This window comes from Pseudozyma hubeiensis, assembly GCF_000403515.1.
Source record: "Pseudozyma hubeiensis SY62 DNA, scaffold: PHS21, whole genome shotgun sequence".
NCBI classification, from domain to species: Eukaryota; Fungi; Basidiomycota; class Ustilaginomycetes; order Ustilaginales; family Ustilaginaceae; genus Pseudozyma; species Pseudozyma hubeiensis.
Genome location: NW_012133803.1, coordinates 98,599 through 123,487, shown reverse-complemented (window position 1 = coordinate 123,487; position 24,889 = coordinate 98,599). Strand labels below are relative to the sequence as shown.

General features: G+C 55.7%; 12 protein-coding genes across 12 annotated transcripts; 8 read left to right on the top strand and 4 right to left on the bottom strand.

The window, feature by feature from the left end:
• Positions 1 to 446: 446 nt before the first annotated feature.
• Positions 447 to 2,048, bottom strand: PHSY_001968 (hypothetical protein; the record flags this gene model as incomplete). Its single annotated transcript, XM_012332594.1, has 1 exon — positions 447 to 2,048. The coding sequence occupies one exon, from the start codon at positions 2,046 to 2,048 to the stop codon at positions 447 to 449; it is 1,602 nt and encodes a 533-aa protein (XP_012187984.1).
• A 548-nt stretch (positions 2,049 to 2,596) lies between these two features.
• PHSY_001967 (ubiquitin-conjugating enzyme) lies at positions 2,597 to 3,451 on the top strand (the record flags this gene model as incomplete). Its single annotated transcript, XM_012332593.1, has 1 exon — positions 2,597 to 3,451. One exon carries the CDS (start codon positions 2,597 to 2,599, stop codon positions 3,449 to 3,451), a length of 855 nt encoding a protein of 284 aa, XP_012187983.1.
• An 89-nt stretch (positions 3,452 to 3,540) lies between these two features.
• Positions 3,541 to 5,049, bottom strand: PHSY_001966 (hypothetical protein; the record flags this gene model as incomplete). The annotated part of the gene is made up of 1 exon (XM_012332592.1): positions 3,541 to 5,049. The coding sequence occupies one exon, from the start codon at positions 5,047 to 5,049 to the stop codon at positions 3,541 to 3,543; it is 1,509 nt and encodes a 502-aa protein (XP_012187982.1).
• A 409-nt stretch (positions 5,050 to 5,458) lies between these two features.
• PHSY_001965 (hypothetical protein) lies at positions 5,459 to 6,548 on the bottom strand (the record flags this gene model as incomplete). Its single annotated transcript, XM_012332591.1, has 3 exons — positions 5,459 to 5,520; positions 5,601 to 6,093; positions 6,537 to 6,548. The coding sequence occupies 3 exons, from the start codon at positions 6,546 to 6,548 to the stop codon at positions 5,459 to 5,461; spliced, it is 567 nt and encodes a 188-aa protein (XP_012187981.1).
• A 779-nt stretch (positions 6,549 to 7,327) lies between these two features.
• Positions 7,328 to 9,241, top strand: PHSY_001964 (hypothetical protein; the record flags this gene model as incomplete). Its single annotated transcript, XM_012332590.1, has 1 exon — positions 7,328 to 9,241. The coding sequence occupies one exon, from the start codon at positions 7,328 to 7,330 to the stop codon at positions 9,239 to 9,241; it is 1,914 nt and encodes a 637-aa protein (XP_012187980.1).
• Positions 9,242 to 9,275: 34 nt separating this feature from the next.
• PHSY_001963 (hypothetical protein) lies at positions 9,276 to 10,067 on the top strand (the record flags this gene model as incomplete). Its single annotated transcript, XM_012332589.1, has 1 exon — positions 9,276 to 10,067. One exon carries the CDS (start codon positions 9,276 to 9,278, stop codon positions 10,065 to 10,067), a length of 792 nt encoding a protein of 263 aa, XP_012187979.1.
• Positions 10,068 to 11,094: 1,027 nt separating this feature from the next.
• On the top strand, positions 11,095 to 13,926 carry PHSY_001962 (potential transcription factor; the record flags this gene model as incomplete). The annotated part of the gene is made up of 1 exon (XM_012332588.1): positions 11,095 to 13,926. One exon carries the CDS (start codon positions 11,095 to 11,097, stop codon positions 13,924 to 13,926), a length of 2,832 nt encoding a protein of 943 aa, XP_012187978.1.
• Positions 13,927 to 14,656: 730 nt separating this feature from the next.
• Positions 14,657 to 16,375, top strand: PHSY_001961 (NAD binding oxidoreductase; the record flags this gene model as incomplete). Its single annotated transcript, XM_012332587.1, has 6 exons — positions 14,657 to 14,733; positions 14,818 to 14,907; positions 14,986 to 15,135; positions 15,222 to 15,304; positions 15,397 to 15,794; positions 15,866 to 16,375. 6 exons carry the CDS (start codon positions 14,657 to 14,659, stop codon positions 16,373 to 16,375), a joined length of 1,308 nt encoding a protein of 435 aa, XP_012187977.1.
• Positions 16,376 to 16,722: 347 nt separating this feature from the next.
• PHSY_001960 (hypothetical protein) lies at positions 16,723 to 18,021 on the top strand (the record flags this gene model as incomplete). The annotated part of the gene is made up of 1 exon (XM_012332586.1): positions 16,723 to 18,021. One exon carries the CDS (start codon positions 16,723 to 16,725, stop codon positions 18,019 to 18,021), a length of 1,299 nt encoding a protein of 432 aa, XP_012187976.1.
• A 385-nt stretch (positions 18,022 to 18,406) lies between these two features.
• Positions 18,407 to 19,582, top strand: PHSY_001959 (likely fatty acid elongase; the record flags this gene model as incomplete). The annotated part of the gene is made up of 2 exons (XM_012332585.1): positions 18,407 to 19,384; positions 19,481 to 19,582. 2 exons carry the CDS (start codon positions 18,407 to 18,409, stop codon positions 19,580 to 19,582), a joined length of 1,080 nt encoding a protein of 359 aa, XP_012187975.1.
• A 1,845-nt stretch (positions 19,583 to 21,427) lies between these two features.
• Positions 21,428 to 23,441, bottom strand: PHSY_001958 (carboxylesterase; the record flags this gene model as incomplete). The annotated part of the gene is made up of 3 exons (XM_012332584.1): positions 21,428 to 21,937; positions 22,040 to 22,910; positions 22,984 to 23,441. 3 exons carry the CDS (start codon positions 23,439 to 23,441, stop codon positions 21,428 to 21,430), a joined length of 1,839 nt encoding a protein of 612 aa, XP_012187974.1.
• A 975-nt stretch (positions 23,442 to 24,416) lies between these two features.
• On the top strand, positions 24,417 to 24,878 carry PHSY_001957 (hypothetical protein; the record flags this gene model as incomplete). The annotated part of the gene is made up of 1 exon (XM_012332583.1): positions 24,417 to 24,878. One exon carries the CDS (start codon positions 24,417 to 24,419, stop codon positions 24,876 to 24,878), a length of 462 nt encoding a protein of 153 aa, XP_012187973.1.
• Positions 24,879 to 24,889: the final 11 nt, after the last annotated feature.

Below are 24,889 nucleotides of genomic sequence, written 5' to 3'. Positions count from 1 at the left end.
CCCCCCCCCATCTCATTCGAGCATATTGACGATACATCTCGGACAACTTTCCTTTCGCTCCCCCGCTTTGGATCTCTCCTCCCCTAGGAAACTCCTACACGGACTCGACTGTTCTTCGTTCCTCATTGCCTACATCCGCGCGCAAGTCGTCGACTGACAGTGAACGACCAACGTCGTTCGTGTTTCCCCCCTCGACTGTTCTTCTCCCCGATCGTCACTCTTTTCGTCCTTCGTTCTCTTGTCTTTTTTCTATCTGCTTAATCTCAGACACTCGTTTTACGTCTTGCACTTTGGCGTCGCTCTCAAATCTGATGGCTGTCGAGCTCCCACATCTGCTAGACAACCTAATGGCTGCGTAGCTTCACGGCAGAAGGCAACGTCGTGACGGGATGACAGCTCTATTCCATCTATCGTCTATGAAGCAAAAGCACGTGTGTGAAGGGGGTCTACACCTCCTTATCGCTGTCTGGAGGACTAGGTAGACTTTTCGTCGGATCCTTGATATAGCTGCTCCTCAACATCGACTCGGGTATGTCGTTCCAGCCGCCCACGTTGGGCGGCGCTTTGTACGTCGTCGCCACCGAAATCTGCCTCGGATACTGCTGCAACGGTGGAACGCCACCACCCACCGCGTCTCGATGATGCAGACCCTCCACCCTGCCGCCCATGCTGCTGCTCGTCAATGGTAGGATCTCTCCCTCCTGCTTGCTCGCCACCTTCTTCTCGGCCTTGTCCACCTCTCCCTGCGTCTTGCTGTTGTTGTACATCCACAACCCGCCGAACGTCATTGCGATTCCTACCCACTGCAAACCCGTCACGCTCTGCCTAAACCATATGATCGCTAGCACAATCACGAACACTCGCTTGACGAGACTAGCGATGGAATAGGTGACGGGGGAGACGAGGGAGAGGACGTTGAAGGCGAGGATGTTCTGCGCAAAGTGCACCAGCCCATTGACCAGCAGCAGCCTCACCACCAGGAACGATCTGTCGAAAGGAACGGAAGGAGAAGCACGCCAGCTGGGATTGGTGAAGATCGCCGTGCCGTCGTAGTACAGCGCCATGGGGATCATGAGCACGATCGAGCAGGCGGACGAGTAGAAGAGGATGTTGAGTTTGTCCATCTTTTCGCCCCCGTCTGGGTTTCGAAGCAGCTTCTTGCTGTAGATGTTCTGCGCGACGAACACGAACGTGCTCGCGAGTGCAGCTGCGAAGCCGACGATGTCGTCCGCGTCGAAGCTGAATCCGGTGCACGCCATCATGACGCCCATGGTGAGAGGGACGAGCGAGAGATACGTCCTGCTCGAATAGGTGACGTGGAAGAGGTAGGTGTAGCTGAGAACGGTGAACAGCGGCGAGAGCGCTTTGATCGTATGCACCGTAGCCACAGGAACACGGGAGATGGCGAGAGAGGAGAGCGCCTGACCGAGGACGTTGAAAAAAGCCAACTGGGCGACGGAGGATATGCGAGGGATGGAGGGCGGGGAGAGACGCGTAAGCGTGTGACGCCCGAGCACAGCGGGTGAGGCGCAGATGAAGCAGCACACGTTGACGAAGATAAAGTGAATGAGCGTCAGGGTGACCGGGTACGGGAATGCCGGGGGTAGTGACGACGAAGAAGATCGGGATTTGGAGAGGAGCGATTTCGAGGTGTTGGAGGAGAGCGAGGACGAGGTGTACCACGCCAAGCAGCCGAGCACGAACAGCACGGTCGAGCGCGAGGGTGTTTCCGAAGATGCGTCGAGATCGGATCGGTTTCGAGTGAACAGACGTGGACGGTCGAAGCTTCGTCTAGGTTTGGAAGTGGTCCGCCATGATGTTGTCGGTAGCGAAGTTGACGAAGATCCGTTGGAGAAGCGGGAGATGGCTTCGAGAGCGCGCGACCTCGCGCTCATGAATGCAGCGTTCATCTCGTCCAGCTTCACTCCTCCTCCTCCTCGCAGCGACCGCTGGAGATGAAATACGTATACCGGTGATGAAGAGAAGGCGACACGATGGTGAAGAGAAGCAAGCGAGGAAGAGAGAAGGGCAAAAAGTGTTGCTTTCATGTTGGAGAATCGGATTCGCGAGAATGTGGCATCCCTTCCGCGGTGTTGTTTTTCCGACGGGCAGCAAAACCCTTGATTTCGAAGAAATTCCCAAAGTCACTCCGAAGCCGTCACTTTCTTCGCCGAGAGTGGTGGCCAAACGCGGGAAGGCGGCTGTGGGACTGCAGCAGCGTGCATGATTTGTTCCATCCCGACCGTGCGTCTTTGCTCCGAGGCTTCCTGGATCGCTTTATCCGAGGACATCTTTCTGGAGAAGAGCGATTGGTGGTTTGCCATAGGGGAAGGAAGAGACAAGTATCGCGATGTCGAATGTCAAAGTGGGCTGCGGCGGGGGCCGTGGGGACTAACTATCTGCTGTAGGCGCAGTGGAGCTTCATCCACCGGCTCGTGCGGCGGCGGGGTCCAATTTTCCTCAAGGGTTTGCGACGTGGAGGCTTTTCCCATCAATCCTTTCTCACCTCACACCACGATACCGACACCTCCAAACCTCAACACCCTTCATCCGTGATTCCCAACTGCTCGATCTTCATCCTCCCTTCCCCTCGACGATGGCCACCGCCACCTCGCACAACAAGAAATCCTCCGCGATCAAACGCATCCTCTCTGAAGCGCGCGAGCTGTCCTCCGACACTTCCTCGCTCTACACGGCCTCCCCGCTCGATGACAACATCTTCGAATGGCACTTCACGCTGCGCGGACCTGCCAACACCGAGTTCGCCGATGGACTCTACCACGGTCGAATCCTGCTCCCCGCCGAGTACCCGATGCGACCGCCGGATGTGATGCTGCTGACGCCGAACGGCAGGTGGGAGCTGAACAAGAAGATCTGTTTGACCTTCACGGGTTTCCACGAGGAGATGTGGCAGCCAGCGTGGGGGGTGAGGACGGCGTTGTTGGGGCTGCAGACGTTCATGGCTGAGAGGGAGGAGAAGGCTGTAGGAGTCGGAGGGTTGGAGTGGGGGGTGGAGAGGAGGAGGGCGTTGGCGAGGGAGAGTAGAGGGTGGAAGTGTGAGGTTTGTGCGAAGACGACGGTGGAGATGCTGCCTGATTCGGTGGAGGCTGAGGAGCAGGTGGATCAGAAAGGTCAAGTGTCGGGTGATGCGTCGAATGAGGAAACCACGGCAAGCCGAGAGCAGCCATCGGAAGCACCGACTGCCGCCTCAGCTTCAATCACAACTCCTGCTCCTTCTCGTCCACCCTCCCCACCAGTCGCTCCTTCTCAACTGCATCAACCTCTACCAGCACCACCAGCACCATCACTCCCACCGCGCACATCCCCGCTCACCTCCACTCCACCCATCAACCACACCTCGTCAACACAGCAAAAACTCACACTCATAGACAACTGCATCAAAGCACTCTCCATCCTCGTCGCGCTTCTCGTCGTCAAACGTCTCGTCTAGACCATTCTCGCATCTTTCATCTTGTTCTCGTGCACGCAATGTTTTGTGTTCTCTTTGCATCTTGTTTCGCAATCCGTCTTTTCCACATACTAGGGTCGAGCTTGACGCTGGACAAAGTCGTAGTAGCTGCGAGGGAGGAAGCCGACTCTTTCGCCGGAGCGACCCGAATCTTGCGCCTGTTCGAAAATCTCGGCTTCGTTGAGGAGGCGGATCTCGACTTGGTCGAAGGGCGATTTGTACGAGATGCGAAAGACTGGATGGCTGACTTTCTCGGCTTCTTCCGACGTAAGGTCCTCCTTTGCGGCCGTCTGCTTCTCCTCCGCTGCGTCGCTGTGAGCTGCGATGGTCTCACGAACAAAGGACAGGATCTGATCGCCGAATCCGAGCGCGTCCTTCGGCTCCCAAACCGACTGTTCTCGAATCATCGGCTTGCCCGCTTGATCGTATCTGCCTGCGATCGGCTGTCCCGCTCGCACCATGCGTGGGATCCTGAGCGTCTCGAATTCCTGATGCGTTGTCAAGAACCCGTGGTAATCTCGGAAACCAACCACGATCTTTCCAATGCCCAACAAGTAACTCTGCAAAAAGAACTTCAGCAGCTTCTTTTCGAACCGTTCTTGTTCCACGGCGGCTTTGGCTGGATTGCGGTGGGCAGAGGTCATCTGCATCGAAGTCTTGAGCTCCACCAGCTCCTCACGGCCCGTAGATGCGCTGCGTTGGACGGCGTCCACTTCTCCTCCGATGACGAGGCGGTTGTTGCCCAGCTTGGTTTTCACTACCTGACACCATTGGACGTTGGTGTTGACGTCGCCGCCCCAACCTGCTGGATGATGTACGGGCGAATTTTTGTGTGGAATCGGGCGGAATGGCTCTCTTGTCTGCTCTTCCGTGTCGACGGTGCAGTAGCTTTCGAACGAGTAGCCGTAATAGCCCATGCGAAGCATCTTGGGATCGTCTTCCTTCCTCTGCTTCTCTGCCATCGCTGAGGCAGAGGTGTACTCTTCGAGGTATAGTGTACCATCGAGCACCATGGCGTTGAGCTCGAGCGGATCCGAAAATCGCGCTTCGGGGGACTGCTCGTACGCAGTGCAGATCTTCGTTACAATTCCTCTCCACGTCACCACATCTGCTTTCCTACGTTCTTGCTCCAGCTCGGCCCTCTCAGCTTCCGAGCCAGCGGATTCCGTCCTGTGCTGTAGTGCGGCTACGAGCGCATCCAGATGCTCCGGCAAGTCTTCGTCCCGCCGTATGTACCGCTCTAGGCCATAGTTGAGGTCGGCGCCGAACGCAGCGGGTGCACGATTCTGGTGAGGGTGTCGGTTGTTGTACGGCGGTGGTCCTCGGTAGAACTTCTTCGAGCGGTCATCCTGCCACTGCTTGCGCGCTTCGTCGAAGGAGAAGGAACAGAGTGGTGCCGGTTGCTGGAACAAGGGCGGTGCTGCAAAGGGCGAAACGCCAGAGGCAGTGGAGATGCGAGGATGTTGGAGCGTCGCTAGGACCGAAAGATCGGACATGCTGCTGACCATCGGTGCAGATGCAGACCTCTTGAAAGGAGGAGCCTGGTCAGAGGGCTCATCGAGAGCTCTTTTATCTGGCATCCTGGGCGGGGCGTGGCGGTTAGCGCACTGGCTGATCCCGCGAGTGCGTGGGATTCAGCAGCGCGCCAGTGCGGAACCTTTCATTGCAAGGCGCGGAGCAACGTGTTGTACGGAATGTGCTTGTGCGTTGCCCTGATCAGTGACTTCTAGCGCTTCATTCCGGCAAGGAGGGCGCAGAATGAAGGGTGAAGTGTCAATGATGATGGTGATGGTGCGGTGATGATGTCCGTGCAAGGCGCACTAAACCTTGTTCTTCATTTTGCGGTCACTTTATTTGGACCCTTTTTTTCATCACCAATTCTGATGAGACACGCTTCTTCTTGTCACAAAATCACAACTCCTTCGGCGTTGCTCACACTCGCCGGCTAGCAAAGAGAATCTGCTTGGAATTGCTTTTCGAGGAGCGTACTCAGCGGAGCCTCTTGGCCATTTGCAAGCCGCTGTACGTGAAGCCGCACTTCTCATAAAAGGCTATGGGGCAGGACAATAGTGGTGAGTGACCGTCAGCGTACTCTGCTCACATGACAAGAGAGTCTCCCCGCGCGACTTACGTTTCTTCTCGTCGCTGCAATTGAGGATGATGCCGCTACAACCTTTCGAGATGCCAATCGCCTTTACCGTTTCGACGACGATCTTGCCCAAGCCTTTGCTATGCAACCTTGTGTCGACGACGATGTCCTCGACGTGGCCTACCTTGGTCAGCCCACGGAAGAACTTGAGCTCGACGACCACGGTTCCCATGGCTACGATCCTATCCGTTTCCTTCGAAACGATGACGATCGGATAGTATGTGCCATTGGCCGCGACCATGGCGTCGAATCGCCCTTTCCATGCGGCTTCGCCTTCGTCAGGTGTTTCTACCAGGCACTCTAGCACTTCGTTGAAGCCACGGCTGTAGTCGCTTGACGCCAATGGTCGCATGGTGTAGGCGTCGGGCAGTGCTGCAAAGCATTCTTGTGGAATGTCCTCGATCGGGAACGCTAGCTTCATCGTTGAAGTCTCTTGGACGCTAGGCATCATGGATATCAGCACTGTCGATGGCTTCTGCAAGTGATGTCGAGGGTGATGGTGACGTTGGTGATGATGGTGATGATGGTAGCAATCTCGATCGGGTGGTCAAAGCAAATCTCACATGGGTCCACCCGTCGGTCGATTGTGGAGCGAGCGATGCCGACCCTTTGGGAGACAATGGACCGGTGGACACGGCAAGACTCAAATTAGGCTTCCTCCGGTCCGCTCTTCCATAAATCGTGTTCAGGGTCCACCCAACTTGATTGGCACCTTGCAACCCTTGACGAACGATGCACACAGTCTTGCTTCCATTATCTCACGACTCCGTGCTGGTCGCTATCAACGCATAAGGAGCGGATACAAGAGAAGGCCGATCCGAGTTCGCGCAGTCGCTCTCAGTGCAAGACATGCGGAACGACCAGCTGACCGTTGGACCAACCTCGTCGGTCTCAGCTCGGCTATCGCTGTGAGCCAACCTTGCGCTCCATCGGTCCGATGTCGGCGAGCGCGAGATACAGGATAACGACTCCGCTATGCATCCCTTTTTGAATTCATTCTCCAAATTTTCGACAGGTTTTCAGCGATTGTTCGCGTTTTGGACAGCTGTGGCGCCGCGCCACCTGCAACGCCGCTCCTTATTGGTCCCGAATCACAGAGAGACGTTTCTATCGCTTACAGTCGAGACCGCCGTCAAGATTGTCAGATGGCCTTTGGCAAGAGCCCGCCCCGACCGTCGGTCAACCCAAACGGCTTTCTGGTCAATCAACCCTGACCCGCGTTGCACCACCTAGCGACCAATCTCGCGTGGCCATTCGCCCCCCGCAAATCGTGCCATTCGCATCGTGTGTTTGCCTCGCCCTTCCCCCGCCCGACCTGCCTATCTTATCTTGCTCGTGTGGTTGAAAACCCCAGTGCTGCCGAGCAAAGTGAAGTGCAGCATGTGACAGTGCGGACGATGCAGCTGAGATGCGAGTGAACACGCACTGAATCAGGCACCGCGGCGCACGAGCAGAGATGCAACGTGATTGCAAGCGTAGCTATAGCATAGGTCGCAACTCAGATAAAAGCAACACCTTCTCCTCCTCACACCACATCGTTCATGTTCTCCCCCTCACATCAAGACCCTCACTTACTTCACTTCCAGTCCACACATTCCTCCGCGAGATCTTGTACGCCTTCGCCCACTAACAATCTCGGCGTCCCGTCCTATCGTCTCCTCCTCCTGCCCCTCCTCGTCCATCTAGCCAATTGACCGACATCCATCACCATGTTGGTCGACAACAACGACGTGGCTCGCCTGGATGCCGATACTCGAGACAAGCTCATCCAGAAGTTCGGCGACCGTTACGACGAGGTCGTCAAGCGAAGTGCTCGCAGCACCAAGTGGCAGACCTCCTCTACCCTTCGAGAGACTTTCCGACGATGGCCCAAGTCTGTCGTCTGGTCTGTTCTCTTCTCATTGGCCATCGTACAAATAGGCTATGATAGTAGTATTCTCTCCTCCTTCTTCGCACAGCCTGCCTTCACGGCAAAGTTCGGAACCTGCAAGTTGGCAGACGATGGCTCGCAAGACTGCGAGATCTCTGCGCCATGGCAACAAGGCTTGACCAACGGTGCCTGGATTGGCGGCATCATCGGCTTGCAGCTCGCCGGTAGTGTCGCCGAACGAATCGGTCACCTTCGACTCATGATGATCAGCACCGTTCTCATGCTGTCGTTCGTCTTCATCCCCTTCTTCGCGACCAGTCTTCCCATCTTCCTCGCCGGTCAGATCCTCATGGGTATCCCTTGGGGTGGATTCCAGTCTCTTGCTTCAGCCTACGCCTCCGAGATCTGCCCAGTCTCTCTTCGACCCCTGTTGACCACCTACGTCAACCTGTGCTGGGTGTTCGGTCAGCTTCTGGCGGCAGGTGTGCTGCGAGCCACCGTCGTGCGATCCGATGTCTGGGCGTGGAAGATCCCCTACGCACTCCAGTTCTTCTGGCCTTTCCCCGTCTTCATCACGTGCATCTTTGCTCCGGAGTCCCCATGGTGGCTCACACGACATGGCAAGGACGAACAGGCATACAAGTCGCTCGACCGCATCCTCAGCAAGCAAGGGTTGTCGGCTCCTGAAGCCGAAGAGCTTGTGAAGGATTACCAAGCCATGATTCAGTATACCGAGGCTCTGGAGCAGATCAACGAGAATGACCAGGCGGTCGAGAAGAAGAACCGCTACATCGACTGCTTTAAAGGTGTCGACCTTCGCCGTACCGAGATCGCATGCTGGGCATGGCTCATCCAGATCACCTCTGGTGCGCCGCTCCAAGGTTACTCGACCTACTTCTTCAGCCAAGCAGGACTTTCGACCATCAACGCCTTCAACATGTCGATGGGCATGTACGCTCTCGGAGCCCTGGGTACCATCAGCTCTTGGTTCTTGGTCAACCGTGTTGGCCGTCGACAGATGTACTTGTGGGGTCAGTTGGTCATGTTCGCCACCATGCTCGTCACTGGTATCTTGGGCTTTGTCGGCCAGACGACGGCGGTTTCGTGGGCTATCGGCGCCATGCTGTTGATCTGCACCTTCGTCTACGATCTCACCGTCGGCCCGATTTGCTTTGCCATCATCGCCGAGGTCTCATCGACCAGGCTAAGGAGCAAGACGATCGTGCTCGCTTGCAACACGTACAACATTGGGCTCATCGTCGCCAACATCCTCCAGGCTTACATGCTCAACTCGGACGCCTGGAATCTTCAGGCCAAGACCGGTCTCTTCTGGGCTGGTACATGTGCGATTTCCATCGTCTGGACTTACTTCCGCCTGCCCGAGCTGGCCAACAGGTACGTACACAAACGAAACTCAACAAGAAGACCCTTGACAAACTTGCAAGGGTCTCTTCTGCACAACGCCATGACCTGGACGCGCCAAACTGACACTTCTTCCTCCCGCTCTGTTCCTGAAATTTCCCTTGAAACTTTTCACACCCATTTCACGTTCCGCCTCAAATCTTGCAGGACATACGGAGAGCTCGAAGTTCTGTTCGCGGCCAAAGTTCCTGCACGCAAGTTCGCGAGCACCGCGATCGACCAGTTCCAGACCATCGAGCAAGACGTGGCTTCGGCCGACGTGGAGAAATCGAGTGTGTCCGAAAAGGGCGCGAGCGATGACGAAGTCGCGGTGGCTGCTCTGCCCAAGTGATCCAGCTTCACTGAAAGCGGACAAGAGGCGTCCGATGCAGTCCAGCTGCGCGCGTTTGCATGCTATCTCGTCCAAGCGTCTCGCATCGGCTTTGACTGCATGGCATGCGTTGTCTCGCATTCGCTTGCCGTCGAGCTGCTCTCCCGTCCGCTGCTCCCATACCTTCTCCAGACGAGCTGTCGTGTTTTCTGTTACTATTGTACGAGTGTATCTCTTCCTGTCACGGCCTTTACTAGATGCAATTACGATACGGATACCCATGATGACACGCCTCTACTCTGACGCACACGCGCGCTGCAAGATCACAAAACAAGATTTGCACAACTTACAACTTGGCAGGCTGAGCTTCCGACTGCGCAACGCCTTCCAACGGTTTCAGCCAACCCAGTCTGTCCTTTGCAAAGATCTCGATCTGGGGCTTGAGAATTGTATCGTGGAGAGCAAAGTCGTCTACGGTACCGACCCTCATGAAAGCCAAATTGGGCATTCCACTGGAGACCCTGTACATGAGGGTACCACAGTTGGAGCAGAAGGAGTTGGTCATCGAGTTTCCCGAGGCGATCGTGGTGGATTGACCGTACTGCTTGAGACTGGACTGGCCACGGACGTCTTGAATGTGGGAGAGTTTGACGGTAAAGTTGTTGGCAAAGGCGGCGGCGGTGATGGTTCGACAGTCGGCGCAGTGACACAGGAAGGTGCCGCGGAATCCTTTTCCCACCGTGGGCTGCATTCAAGAAACACACAGAGTAAACACTTTGAGTTCTCAACTCAACGATATGAGAGATATCGTTATGGAAAGAGGGGAGCAGAGACGTACGAAGGATAACTGCACCTGACCGCAGAAACAGGTTGCCGAAGCTCGTTTTTCTTCACCTACACCGGAGAAGCCATCGTTGGCAATGGTCAGTGGGTAGATGGGAGAAGACTTGTCCGCTGCGGAGATGGATGCTGGCTGATTCGGATGGGGCGTCATATTGTGAAGCTGCACGCTTTGCAGATCTGTATTGGTGAGGGATGGAGAATTGGTCCCGGCATGCGGTGCACACGACACTGCGTGCTTTATACGCGCGGACCGAGCTCGGTCACTCTCTCTCTCCCTCTCTCAGAGAGAGTGGTGTTTCGCTACGCACCCGGACATAAGAGAACCTGGACCAGTCTGCCACTCCCTCGTCATACTCATTCAGCCTTCTCTCTGTACGTTCCTCATAGATGAGATCCATCATGGCAAGCATGTCGAGCCCACGTCAGAAGGTGTCTAGAGCCGGTAATGTAAAGCGTAGAAGCGTGTACGGGAATAGCATTGCATTGCCGTTGTTCGGTGTCAAGGGGGCCAGGGTGGTAAGATGACGATGACGTTGAGCCAAATGTGCGGGCTTCTCGGCTCCCGTACGACGGTGCCACATGGATGGGACTGCATCTTGGTGAGAATTCTTATAGCCGAGCGGCTCTTGCAGGAAAGCGAAAGGGAAAGATATCAAGCAAAAGGGTTGAGCGGACTGCCAACTTATCTCTCTTTCCCTCTTTCAGCCTCTGGCCCCTCGACGCTTGCGAAATCAGTGTGGGGGGACCAATCAGAGCGTCCGCTTTACTGTTGCCTGTGCAACAACCGAGTCTTGTTCTTGGTGAAGCCTTGCTCGGTCCTTTTCTCGTGTAGGTCGCCGAGCAACAGCCGTCGTCCAATCCCGTCCGACTTGGCCTTGCTATCTCCCTGCCTTGCTTTCCACGCTTCGGGCCAAGTGGACCCTTGCGGGAATCGTGGCGCTATCGTCCTTCTTCTGTTTCATGCATGGTGTCCTTCCTCACCATCACCCTTGCTCCTTAGCAACCGAATTGACCGCAACACCCTCGCAATCATGTCTACAAGCACGTCGCACTCAGCGGCGTCGACATCAGCACCGCCGGCCACCTCGGTCACAACACACTCCACGTCAGGTTCCAACGCACCCTCTTCACCCGAAAAGAGCCACGAGGACGATCAGGACAAACCCAAGCGCACACAGACCTGCTTTCGATGCCGTCAGAGCAAGGTGAAATGCGTGTTTGAGGACAACGCTGCAAGCTGTCGGAGGTGTCTTCGTCTCGGCGTGAGTTGCGAGCTGCAGGGCAAGAAGGAGCCGCTCAGTTGGCAGATGAGGGTTCAACATCAGCTGGCTGCTCTCGAAGGTTCGTTGCAGACTTTCCTAGAAAAGCAGATGGGAGACGGTGCTTCGGCCTTGGATGGTCACGGGAGCAGGAGGAGCGGCCTGCCTAGGTCGCGTGAATCGCTCGGGGCGGCGAGGACCGATCACGATGGTGGATCGAAGAAGCGAAGACGCACGACCATCGCCAACGATCAGAGGACCTCGAACGACGGCCCGAGCGTTGAATACGCTAGCCATGCTCATACAGCGGGGAGCCCCATTTACGCCGATGTCAACAGCAACCCTGCCTCGAGCTATCCGTCCACCACGCACTTTTCGCCGCGCGACGCCCAGCACCAGTCCCACCATCAAGCGCATACAGACAGCAGCAGCACCGGACTGCTCGGATCGCTCGTTGCTTCGACCAGCAGCGCAGGATACGGCGCATCGCCTAGAACGAGGATGAGCGTCGTTGACGCCGCGAGTTCCGCTGGTGGTCACATGATTTCAAATGCTAGCGCGTCGCTGCAGGAAGACCACGCTTTGCCGGATGACGATGGCGTTGCGGCCAACGGCGAGCGTGGCGCCTTCCATACCGACGACGAGAACGACCAGGCGTCACGACCCTTGTCGGCGATCCAAAAGCTGAGGATGAGCGTGCTGGATCGCAAGAAGGAGGTTTCGCGCGCCGGCGAACGCGTCTTCCCCAACCTCTACCGCATGGCTACGTCCGATGTGGGGAGCAAAGATCCCAGACCCAACGTGATCAAACAGGAACTCGTTTCCCCCTCGGACGCCGTGGTGCTCTTCCGCTTCTTTGCAGAGTACCTCGACCAGTACAGCTTCGGCTTCCCCACGTATCGACCCGACGCCATCATGTCGCCCATGATCCTCACCTCGGTCGTCTGCGTCGCTTCGCTCCACCATGCCCAACTCAACCGGCTCCACGCACCGCTCAAGAACGACCTCATCGCACGGCTTCAGACCGACGACCCTAGCTTTCCGTGCTCGGACGTGTACGAGACGCTCTTCTCGTCCTCGGCCTATCGGTCCTCGCATCTCCAGTCCAATCTGCATTTCGAGAAGGAGCTCGATCCGGAACTCGGTATCGGCGTGGAGGAGATCGTCGGTGCGAGTCTCTTCGCCTCGTGGTTCGGCGGGAAACGCGCATGGATGGCGTCGCGTCTGGCTCGATGGTGGTCCGCCAAGTTCCTGCGTCAACAGCAGCATCCGGCGATGATGACCATGGGTGAGATCATGAGCATCCTCCCACCGCCGAGGGATCTGGGCAAGCAGGATCTTCTGCGCGTCTGGTTGAGCGCCTACATCACAGAGATCCACCAGGCGTGCATGGAGGGGACACCGTCGATCGCGGGCATGTCGTCGCCGCATGCGGTATGCGATTCGTTGCAGTACTCCAAGGGTCTTTCGCAGAGGACGACGTTGAGAGATCGCGTGTTGATCATCCATTCGAGGATCGCGTGGATCTTGAGCAAGGCGTACCATGTAGCGGGGAGTGGGTCGGTGGATTGGGGCAAGGGGGATAGGGCGACTGCGGGGTCGAACGAGAGCCCGTCGAGGGGGTGTCAATCGTGTCGCGACGGATCGACGGTGGTGGGGGATGCTGCAGCGGCGCAGACTGGTAGGATGGGTGCAGCGATGGATGCAGCGTATTGTTTGCAGGCGGTGCTGGGAGCGTTTGAAGAGCTGGACTCGTGCCAGGAAGAGATGGCGGGCAGGTTGGAAGCCGATGCGATCGGAGAGTCGGAGAGCATGCTCTACCTGGATCTCTTCCTAGCCAGAGTGCTGATCGCCTCCATCGGATGCGACTTTTTGGACTCTACGCTGTGGGACGGAAGTCTCGGTCAGATCTCCACCTCGTCGCGAGGAGGCAAAGAAAAGACATCCTCAGAAGCGGACTTGCAATCGCTCCGAAGCAGGACGCTCCGCGAATGCCTCACCAGAGGCGTCGAAGGAGCCCTACGCTCGCTCGAGCTCATCTGCATCCCCACCATCAACGGCAGCGCTCACGTCGACGGCAGTGCCAACGGTAGGAACTGGAACGAGGTCTCGCTCAACGTGCTCGTCTTGCCACTGTGGTTCCACTGGGCGTTGACGAGATCGGTGCTGTTCTTGATGAACGTGCTCGCCGAGTACCCGGAACGACTCTTGCCGAGGGACCGGACGAGGAGCGTTGAGTTGATCAATGTGTTTTTGGATGTTTACTCGAAGCACATCGGGCATGCGAATATGGTTCTCAGCCACGGATCGGATCGTCGTGCTGGCGGTGGTCTCAACGGTGGCAGTGGAGGCGCGGGCTGGTCTCCGACTGACGACCTTTCGATGAGAGGCACAGACAGTCGAGATCACAGGCATGGTACTGCGAGCAATGGAGGTGGAATCGCCGATCAGAACGGCGCAGCTGCAGGTGCGAACGGCGGCAGCACGACTTGGCAGCACCAGCAGCAACAAGGCTCGCAGGATGCGATCCAACACCCCGCCACGCCGCTGCTGGATACGCTCAGCCAGTGTCAGACGTGGGCGCGGCACGGTGGTGTCATGTGATGGCAATTCGAACTGGCGGCTCTTGATCTGCTCGAGATGGTTGTGTGGAGATCAGAGTGTCTTTAAGATGACTGGACGTTCCGGTCCGGTTCCCGCCTGCAAGGTTAGAGGTTACAGCTTGAGCGTACGGGAATCGAGCACTGGGTGTCGATGGATAGTGAAGCAGGTAAAGGTGGGTCTTTTGAGAATGGCGGTTATCGGTGTTGGCGCGGCGACCCAAACCTCAAATTGCGGGGTAGGACTGTGTCTCAGATAGCTGGAGCACGATACTTTGCTTAAAAGTATACCACGCGAGCTGTTCCAGTGCAAGATAAGGGAGCGCGGACGATGCACGAAGGAGTCATTGAGGGAAGGCAGAGAGAATGGTTGAGGGGATGCCAGACGGAGGCAACGGCGCCGAGCAAAAGCGTCGGCGACGTCGGACCGAGCTCGGTGAGCGGTGACCCTGCTATCGCCGCGAGGTGTTGCAGGTTTCCGTGTGAGTCTGGCTATTTCTAATCATGTTCAACAGCTGCAGGTTGCGAAGGACCCTATCCCAGCGAGTGTTTGTATTCCCTCTCCGCACAAGTCGCCGAGCTTTGGATGCGACCCTTGGTCCCTTGCCCGTCTTGTCGGTGCTCTCGCAATAAAAAGCCTTGACGGTACAAACATCAACGAAACGCTATCATCGTGACCACCATCCAGACAGACACCATTGGCATCCGCCATCAAGACCGCAAGCACAATAGACATGTCGATCGGAGAAACCAGCCGGCCCGTGACGCTCGCCATCATCGGCGCTGGTCAGCGTGGAAGTGCTTATGCTGCGTAAGTTTGGATTGACAAGACCCTTAGGTTCAAACATGCAATGGTGTGGCTGACGATCGCGTTCTGGTGCTTGAATTGTGGCAGGTATGCGGCAAAATACCCGGACCTATGCAAGGTCGTTGCCGTTGCGGATCCGTGGAAGTTCCGACGTGAGAAGATGAGCAAGATCCACGAGTAAGTACAGCGTCAGCCTCGGAGCTGTACGAGGTGGAAGCCCTACTCACCGCGTTGCCTTCTCTTGCTTTGTGACAGTGTGCCGAAAGAGAACCAGTACGACGGATGGAAGAGCTTCTCGGAAGCCGGCAAGGTTTGCGACGCAGTAGCCATTTGCACAATGGACGACACGCACGCCGAGGTGGTGAGCGTGTTTGCACCGCTCGGATACCACATCCTCTGCGAAAAGTGAGTTGACCACACCAGCAAGGAAACCTGCTATGCGGAAGGGCACTGACGAATTCGATCGGGATCTTTGATTGCACCGAATGCAGACCCATGGCAAACTCGATCAAGGACTGTGTGACCATGGTCAACAACGTCCGCGACACGGATCTCATCTTCGGAATTGGTCACGGTACGTGCTCTTTGCCCTCTCATGCGCACCATTATGACCCTTCATGCTGATGTGTACCTTCCTTGCTGTCTCGCGGCAATCATCGAAACCAGTGATGCGATACTCGCCGTACAACCGCGCAGTCAAGGAGGTGATCGACTCGGGCGTGCTCGGCGAGATTATCAACATTCAGCACATCGAGCCCGTCGGATGGCAGCACTTTGCGCACTCGTACGTGCGAGGCAACTGGAAGAACGAAGCGACGACGAGTTTCTCCCTGATGGCCAAGTGTTGCCACGATCTCGACATCCTCTCGTACTACATGGGCAAGGATGTTCCCACACGGGTCTCATCGTTCGGCTCGCTGGCCCACTTCAAGCCGAGCAAGAAGCCGAAGGAGGCTGGAGACGCCAAGAGGTGCACCGACTGTGCATACGAGAGAAAGTGCCCGTACAGCGCCAAGAAGATCTATCTCGAGCCGGTGATGAGCGACGCTCCGGATCCGGAACGCGTAAGTTGGTCGTCTCAGTCTGGTCGCTCTACGTACACAAATGCTGACCCTCTCCCTATTCCGACGTACAGTGGGCACAACATATCACCGACGTGGTCGACATTGAGAACGTGGGCAAGGCGATCGCCGAAGGACCGTACGGGCTGTGCGTGTACAATGGACAGAACGATGTGGTGGACAACCAAGTGGTCAACATCGAGTTCGAGTCGGGCGCTACGGCCAACATCACCATGGTGGCGTTCTCGGAAGTGGTGTGCAACCGATCGACACGCATCCACGGCACACGCGGCGAGCTGATCGGCAACATGGAGACGTTCAGCGTGTTTGACTTTTCGACGCAGGAAAAGAGGACGGTGACGCCACAACACGAAGGTGGTGGTCACGGCGGTGGAGATTTGGGACTGGCGAGGGCGTTTGTGAAGGCGGTCGCTGAGAAGGATGCGAGACACCTGGGAGTGACGCCGGAGGACGTGCTCAGAAGTCACTTGATGGTCTTCGCGTCCGAGACATCAAGGAAGGAAGGCAGAGTGATTGACTATGGCCAGTTTGAGAAGGAGCAGAAAGCGTTGTACAGCCAGTAGAATTTGGGAGTGTCGATCGTAATTCCATTCAGTCTTTTCTCGTTGATGTTGGTCGTTGTCCGAGCGAGTGCTTGCCTACGTGAACTCGAGACTGAAATGAATGAATGGATTCAGGGTCCAATCGAGGGAAGATGTGAAAAGAGCGTGGGGTGTGTTGGGCGAGGTTGGCAGGTATAGCTCGCTAAATTCCTCGCGACGGGCCGAGCAAGAGACCGGTGAAATTGCAGAGCCGACCCCGCATCGTGCACGCTTTGACTTTGTAGAAGGACCAGCTGTTGTAGCCCTTTGCTAGTAGCCATCACCATCTACGCTTCTCTCATCACGTCAAGAACGTGAACAGCCTCAAAATGTCTTCCATTGGCGGCAAAGGTGCTGATTCGAACCTTCCCCTGGCTGGGATCAAGGTGGTAGAATTCTCCGGATTGGCGCCTGGTCCGTTCGTAGGAATGGTGCTGGCAGACTTCGGAGCGGATGTGATTCGAATCGACAAGACAGGCACAGGTCTCAACCCGGACAGCCTGTGCCGTGGCAAACGCTCGTTCGCGGTCTCGCCAAAGAGCGCTGACGGAAATGCACTGATCGCACAGCTGGTTCGATCTGCCGACATTGTCATCGACCCTTTCCGTCCCGGCGTGCTGGAAAGGCTCGGACTGGGACCGCAAGACTTTGACAAGGAGATCAAGAAGGGGCTGGTCTTTGCTCGCCTGACGGGATTCCAGCGCACGGGACCGTACGCCAACATGGCGGGACACGACATCAACTACATTGCGCTGAGCGGAGTGCTCTCGATGCTGGGCAACGCGGGAGGAAAGCCACAGCCTCCGTCGAATCTGCTGGGAGACTTTGCGGGCGGATCGATGATCTGCCTGCTGGGCATCTTGCTGGCGTTGGTGGAGCGGAGTCGTTCGTCGCAAGGACAGATTGTCGAGGCGGACATGGTGACGGGTGCTCGATACGTGTCGTCGTTCGTGCTGCTTTCGAGTTACCTTTCGCATCCAAGCTGGGGTGCAATTCACAGCGACGGTACGGACGATACACGCGGTCAGAACACGCTGGATGGCGGCGCACCCTGGTACGGTGTATATGCATGCAAAGACGGCGGTTACATGAGCGTCGGCGCCATCGAGCCCCAGTTCTACAAGCTACTGCTGGACATCCTTCGCAAGGTGCTGCCGCAAGCACCTGCAGGCACCCAACACCCTTCGCCCAGCACGCAGCACGACCGGGATACATGGCCAGACTTGCAGCGATACTTCAGTGCGTGCTTTGCGCAGCTTCCTCGATCCGAGTGGGAACGACACTTTATCCGCACCGATGCCTGCACTGTACCCGTCCTTACTCGAGATGAAGCGGCGCTTTCCGGCGTGTTGCCAGCAGCATCAGCAGAGAGCGTGTCGGACGGCAACCCGGTCATCCCATCACCTGCGCCGAGGTTGTCGCGAACGCCTGCCAACCCACCTTCGGGAAGCGCGGGTGGTGAGTGGGAGAGCGAAGGAGCCGAGATGCTGCTCACGCCTGGTGAACACACCGATGACATCTTGCTCGAGTTGGGTATCAGCGACGCCAACAAACGGATCGAGCTGTACCGAAGCGATGCGGTGGATGGTCCCGATCGCCCCGAAGGGCTTACCAAGTCGAAGCTGTGAAATACGCTCAGTCAAATGCATCCATAACCAAAACGCCGTCGCCTTTATCGATATCTGAGCGTTTGAACGGCGAAAAGGGTAATGTGATATCACCAAGGTGATTCCCAGCAACGGAATCTTCCGACACGGCAATGCGATGCGTGCTGTGTGAAAGTGCGGGTGATGAGCTAAAATTGCAGCTCATCGGCATCTGCTCCGACTCCTTTTGTCAGACGCGTATCCGCGGAGAAAAGTGGCGTGTCAATCAGGAAGAATCAACAAGAATAGAAACGTGAATCCCTCTTGCCCAACGAGACCGACACTCGCCTTTCCACTTCGGCCTTGCTCCGATACACACCACCACCACCATCATCATCATCATCATCACCCCACCGCCGACTCAAAAATGTCGACCTTCTTCGGCCTCAAGGCCAAACCCTACCCGTTGGACCCTTCCTTCCGTGGATCGACCGCGTGGGACACCTTGTCCGCACCCTACCCCGAATACCCGAAGCATCACAAGCTCTTCACCAGGCTCGTTTCTCCCGCAACCTTCGACAAGAGCCTCAGTCCATGGCTGCCGCTTGGTTTCTCCCTCGTCTACTACATCGTCGCTCATGCCGCAAACGGAATCGTCAAGAAGAATGGCAGCAAAGACTTCACCAAAGGCTCGGGCCTAGCACCCATGCTGCTCCGATTCTTGATCCTCACGCATAATGCAGCGCTCGCTGTGTACAGCGGCTGGACGTGGGCGAGGATGTTCCCCCTCGTCGTCGACTTCTTCCTCCAGGGCTGGAGCGCCGCGGGTTTCCAAGGTGTCAAGTTGGCACTCTGCTCCATGCCCACCAACTTCCCAGAGCTCGGTGTTTACGCCTACCTCTTCTACCTCAGCAAGTACTACGAGGTCGTCGACTCGGTTATTCTGCTCCTTAAGGGAAAGCGAGTCTCGAATTTGCAGTCGTACCACCATGCCGGTGCCATCATCTGCATGTGGGTCGCATACCGATATCAGAGCCAGCCAGTCTGGGTGTTCTGCGTCTTCAACAGCTTCGTCCACACCTGGATGTACACCTACTACTTCTGCGCCGCAATGCGATGGCCGTTCCCTCGCGCCGTCAAGCGCAATCTCACCACAATGCAGATCGCACAGATCGCTTCTGGAACATTCCTCACCAACCTCTACCTCCTCACTAGTTTCAACCCGGCTCAGGTCGTCAAAGGGTACAAGGCTCACAAGGTGTCATCCTGGTATCAGTCGAGTGGTGCCGGCGACCAATCCCTCCTCACTCACGCTCTCGCTCGCGCCGCTTCGTCAGACCCTTCCACTTGCATGCAGACCACTGGTGCAGAGATTGCGCTCCACGTCAACACCATGTACATGTTCGTAAGTACCTCAACATGACCGCTACTCTCATGTACTCACAAAGCAAAACGACAATTGCTTACGGCCTGCTTAATCTTTCGCTCCCTGTCGCAACAGCCGCTCCTCGCCCTCTTCTTCAACTTCTTTATGCGCTCCTATCTTCAAAAAGCCCCTCCATCAAAAGAGCCAGATGTCAAGAGAGCCGCTGCAGCCAAATAGAATCGTGATATTGCTCGGCAATGATACCCTTTCATCGTGGACCCACTCTGTACACTTTCCTTCTGACATAGACCCACGCGCCAGCTATAATCATCACATGCACCTACTTGACTGCCGTACAGTATGTGATGCTGATCGCCGATGCGGCATCTGTGACAATTGGGAGCATGAGAATTTGACAGCTCGGCGTCCGGTTGCCACATGACCGCTTTCAGTAATGTCGTCTTGAGCTCGTCGCCTAAGAGACCTTGCCAGTCCACTGGACACCACGCTCCAAGCGAGCCGCTTACATTCTTGACCGCACAGATCATCGCATCTTCTTGCAGCTTCAGTACAGCGTTCGGACCTCTTCATCGTGGCTTTTGTGGTGGCAATCTTGCAAACGCTGATCGATCGGGGCTGCCAGTCGAAGTTGAACCTGCACCTAATCTCTGTACGAGCCCTGCTTCCATGCCATGAGCTGCTGTCACCCGGCGTTAATGAGTTGTGGAATGACGGCCAGCGTCTGGGAATCCGCAGTCACAGCTCACCTTGGCGGCGCTCATGCAACCTTCTCTTTCTTGTGCGTTTGAGGCTGAGCCACTGCTTGCCTCGCAAAATTTAATTTTGTCTCTCAGCAAACTATGTAAACTGTCTTCTTCTTCGTTTACATGTGAGACCTTCGTGCGAATACTCGTTGGAATATGAGAACAAAAAAGGATGATAGTATATTTTGTTAATCCAGTCGCGACTTTCCATCAAGGATTGTCCATATCGCTCGTTATTATCACAAGATGTTACGCAGAGGAACTCCTTCGACAAAATCGGATACTGTTCGTGTCATCGATATCGGCCTCAATTGCGCAAGTTTGTCGCTATACTTTTTCATTAATTACATTGAGTTCATACAGCCGCGTGTAAAAATCGAGGTGGAAGAAAGTTCAATGTTCGGCAAAAGGTATGAATTAGCTTAAGATGCCATATTTGATTTTTCGTAGCATTATATAAATTGTCTGGATGATCTGCTGCAGGCAACCCGAGCACAATCTGGCTGTGAATAGACGACAAAATCCTTTAAGCAAAAGCGGGCCAACAAATTTGACACAGTAACTGAACAATAAAATCGATTTTAACAAACTTCCATGATGCATTTGCCGTGATCCGCCTCATCAGAAATTAGGATCGCCACGTTCCAAGGCCAAGAAGAGACAGAAGATTCGAACATTTTGTTGCAAAGCTTTTACTGGACATCATCTCGTCTTAGTTCTCTCAGTCTATTTTTGATAATGACTTTTGACCGCTGAAGCAATATACGCATGGGCTAAGAAAAAGACTACAGAGCCGTCAGGTGCGGTAGATTGACATTGACAAGCACAAAACACTGATATTTTACCACAATTAGTGCGGAGGTGCAGGATTTTGAGGATCTTGGCGATTATCTTGCGCTTTTGTCGTGTGTAACCTTTTGATTGGCAGAATTTCATCACTTCTCTTTCTTATGCAGATATCCGGCTTTTTTGTGATCGTTTGTGAAGGTGTGAAATGGCCCTTTAACGAAGATCACAGCCGATTGACGTACATTTCGCAAACGGCTCGTGTGTGCCAGTTGAGAATTCGAACCGCCCGTGCTCAGCGAGTTCGCCCAACCCAACCCAACGGTTTCTTGCAAACTCACGTACGTTTCTTCATTCATGTGACAGACACCCTCATCTCAAGACTCGACCGATCACGCGACGTCGTCTCTGCAATGCATCAAGCATGGCCGAGCTTTGATTGCAATAGAAAGTGTACTGCACGATGTGCAGCGAGGAGAGCAAGCAATGAGGGCCGCACTGATCGTGTTAAGTTTGGAACTGAGCTTCTCTTTTAGGATGGCAGAATGCTGGCGATGGATCTCCAGAACTCGCACCTGCGACCTCGTCCACCTTCCCAGGTGTAGGCGTTGACCTTGGAGAAGTCGTTACGCAGGCTGGAGCCGGTCAAGATGGTGACTTCGGCACCGAGATTGGGCATGGTGCTAGGAGTGCCACCGGTCTGGTTGAGGTTGATCTGGTACGGAGTGTTGATCGAGTACTCGGGCCAGTTCCCAGCTGCGTTGGGCTGCGACTTGTCAGCGTCACTGCTGGCACCGTAGACGAGCTGAGCGTCGATGGATGGGTTGTCCTTGGTGACAAAGTTGCCGTAGATGTTCATGAAAGCCTTGACAAAGTCGGGCGAGGTGACGTTGGTGCCGGGGCCAAAGTACTGGGAGACGTCGTTGCCATGGAGCGCCGGGGGAACGCTGTACTGATAGCGGTACGATTCGCGGCCGGACCCAGAGTAAGCTTCCGACATCCAGTAGCTTGGGCAGACAAAGGTGAGCTCTCCGTAGATGTTCTACATTTCGAGGAAGGGAAAGCAGGCAAGGCAGAAGAAAAGGTCAGCGTCCGGACGTAGAAAGGATGCATAAGCGGGAGAGGAGAGAGAAAAGAAACTCACGTCTGCTCGCGCCTGCTGGCCGTGAGCAACAGGCGAGACGCTGTTGGCATCGGGCATTTCGACGCCGTTGGTGGCATAGTTGCCGGTGACGTTGGTGTCGACGGGGTAGTGGAAGAGTACGTTGTCGATGTCCTCCTTGGTCAAGAGCGGGAGCAACGTCGAGAGCCAGTTCCTGACCTTTGCTTCGGTGTCCATATTTCGCTGAACAAAGAGACCACCTTCGGCGCCATTGTTGCCGACGAGGAGACGCTTTCCGTTGACCTTACGCTGGTTGAGCTGTCGTGAAGGAACGTCGAGGATGTATGCGCCGTCGGTGACGGGGAGGAAGGGCCAGGTACCGTAAAAGGCGCTGGCGGCGGTCTTGACGTTGGCGAGCTGAAGTGTGGCGGCATCCTTGTTGACGAGACATTCGAGGATGCTCTGGTTGGTGTTGCCGTAGGCAGTGGCGTCGAAGCAGCCAGCCGAGGCAGCAAAGGCGTAGTAGGACTGGGAAGGCTCGAAGTCCTTGTAGCCATACTGGAAGGGCAGGTAGGGACTAGCCGCAATGACGTTCTTGAAGAGAGAGGTGCCGAGGGAGCCACCCTGAGCTAGCGAGTGGATCATGACGGAACCGCCTCCAGCGGATTCTCCGGCGATGGTGACGTTGCGAGGATCACCACCAAACTGCTGGATGTAAGCTTGAACCCACTGCATGGCAAAGTGCTGGTCCCTGATGCCAGCGTTGACTACGCCGTGACGGTTGAGCTCATCAGAGGCTAGGAAGCCGAAGGCGCCAAGACGGTACTGAATGGCGACACCGACAAAGTTGTTTCCATTTGCGTTGATGAGCTGGGTGAAGTCGTACTGTCCATTGCCAGCACCGTATCCTCCACTGCAAAATGCAAAAAGATGATGATGGTCAGCGCCACTCAGTGTGATCACAAGTGAAACGAAACAGAACTTACCCATGGATCCAAAACATGACAGGCAAGTTGGTCGCGTTCTCGGGCGCAAAGACGTTAAGGAAGAGGCAGTCTTCCATGTCGCCTTGATACTGAGCGCTGATCTGGAAGTCGGGGTTACCGAAAGGGATCTGAGGGCATTGTGAGGCATACTGGCTAGCGTCGATGACCTCTGATCGGTTGAGGGAGGGAGGTTGAGGAGCTTGCCATCGGAGCTCGGCGGTAGGAGAGGCTGCGAAGCGAATACCTTTCCATGACTTGATGTGGGTGGTGTCGTTGTAGGTGCCCTTGTACTTTGAGTAACCGAGGTCGACGGTGAGACCATCCTGGGGGTTGCTCTGCTCACGTTTGAGGATGAGGTCGGCAAAAGGCTGGGAAGCGATGGGAGAGGCTAAGGAGAAAGAAATCAAGGCGAGCCCCAAGATGAGGCTGCTCTGAAGCAGCGAGAGGGAAGTGAGCATGATGCGGGTGGGTAGGGATCGGATTCGATGAGGGGCAAGTCAACGAATTGAAGCAAGCGTGGTCGCCTCCTGGCTTATATATATGATGGACCTGTAGAAGTGTGCACCTCGGACGAGGAGGAGCACCGGCAACCCCACCTTGTTCGACTTTGGGATCAGGGAAGCGAAGCGACACGGCCAACACAGGAACGGCTAGTGTGCACTCGAACAGACCTCGCGGACCGGAGACAAGACTGCCAGATCAGGTAACGTTGTTAACGCCGTGGAAAACAGAGTTGATGAAGTGGCCGGGCAAGCGGGTAAGCGTCCGATTTGGCATGATCAGCAGATCTTGGGGTGCAGCAACAGAGCATGCGGGGTCGCTTTGCCGAAACCAGAATGAGACCGGACCCTGATGGGCGCGCCGACGGATGGATCTGCGGATGAGAAGAAGAAGGAGGATTGCAGGATCCTTGTGGTGACCGGCGACCTGTTGGGGCAGAGTGTGGAGAAAAGTGGTAGCCGATGCCGTGTTTGACGAGGAACGAGCTTTGTTAGCGAGCCAGGCTCATGCAGAATACGATGCTAGCCGAAGTGGCGCGGGGGACCAAGGACGGCAATCTATTTTGTTGCTTGCTTGCTTGCTAGCTGCCAAAGTGTCACAACTGTAGAGATCGAGTGGCAGACAGAAGAGCATGTATTCATAGCAAACAACAGCATTGCAGAGCTTGAGCATGATTCCGATCGAGAGCTGTCCAATTCGGCAGGTTCGGCCAAACTCCGATGGTGGCGTCCCGTGGCAGAACGGCAAGATAGCCGCGGTGCAACCGCAGTGCATCGGCAGCGAATCAGCACTGGAGCAGCACAGGCGCTTAAATGAGCGCTTAATCCACTTTTTTTGGCAACGCTCGGGCCATTTCGCTTCTTGCCACCATCACCTCGAGCCCATCATCTGATCATCCCATCACACAAGCTCAAAGCGCACAATCACGCACTATGTCAACTGATACATCATCCTCGTCAGCACTCCCTGGCAAGTGGGAGAAGCTGTTCAAAGTGTCCATCTATCTCAAAAAGAAGCACGACATCTCGGACGAAAAGTTCTCCGAATACTATGCGCAATCCCACGCCGCTCTGGCCGCTCCCGTTCTGCTTCGACACAAGTGCGTCTCCTACACGCAATTCCACTGCATGGCCGACAAAGCCAAGCAGCCCATCACGGCCATGTTCGGTCCGGACGCTCTCAGCCCTCAGAATCCGATGCAGGTCATGCCCTACGATGGCTGTTCCACCTTTGTCTTTGCCAAGCTAGAGGATGCCCAGGCCTTCTTCCACGATCCAGAGACCACCACTGTGCTCGGTCCGGACGCCGTCAATTTCACCGATCCTTCCACCTTGCAGATTGCCATCGGTCAAGAATTCGTCGCCATCAAAGACGGCAAGGCGCAGCACGAATAATTCAGCAGGCT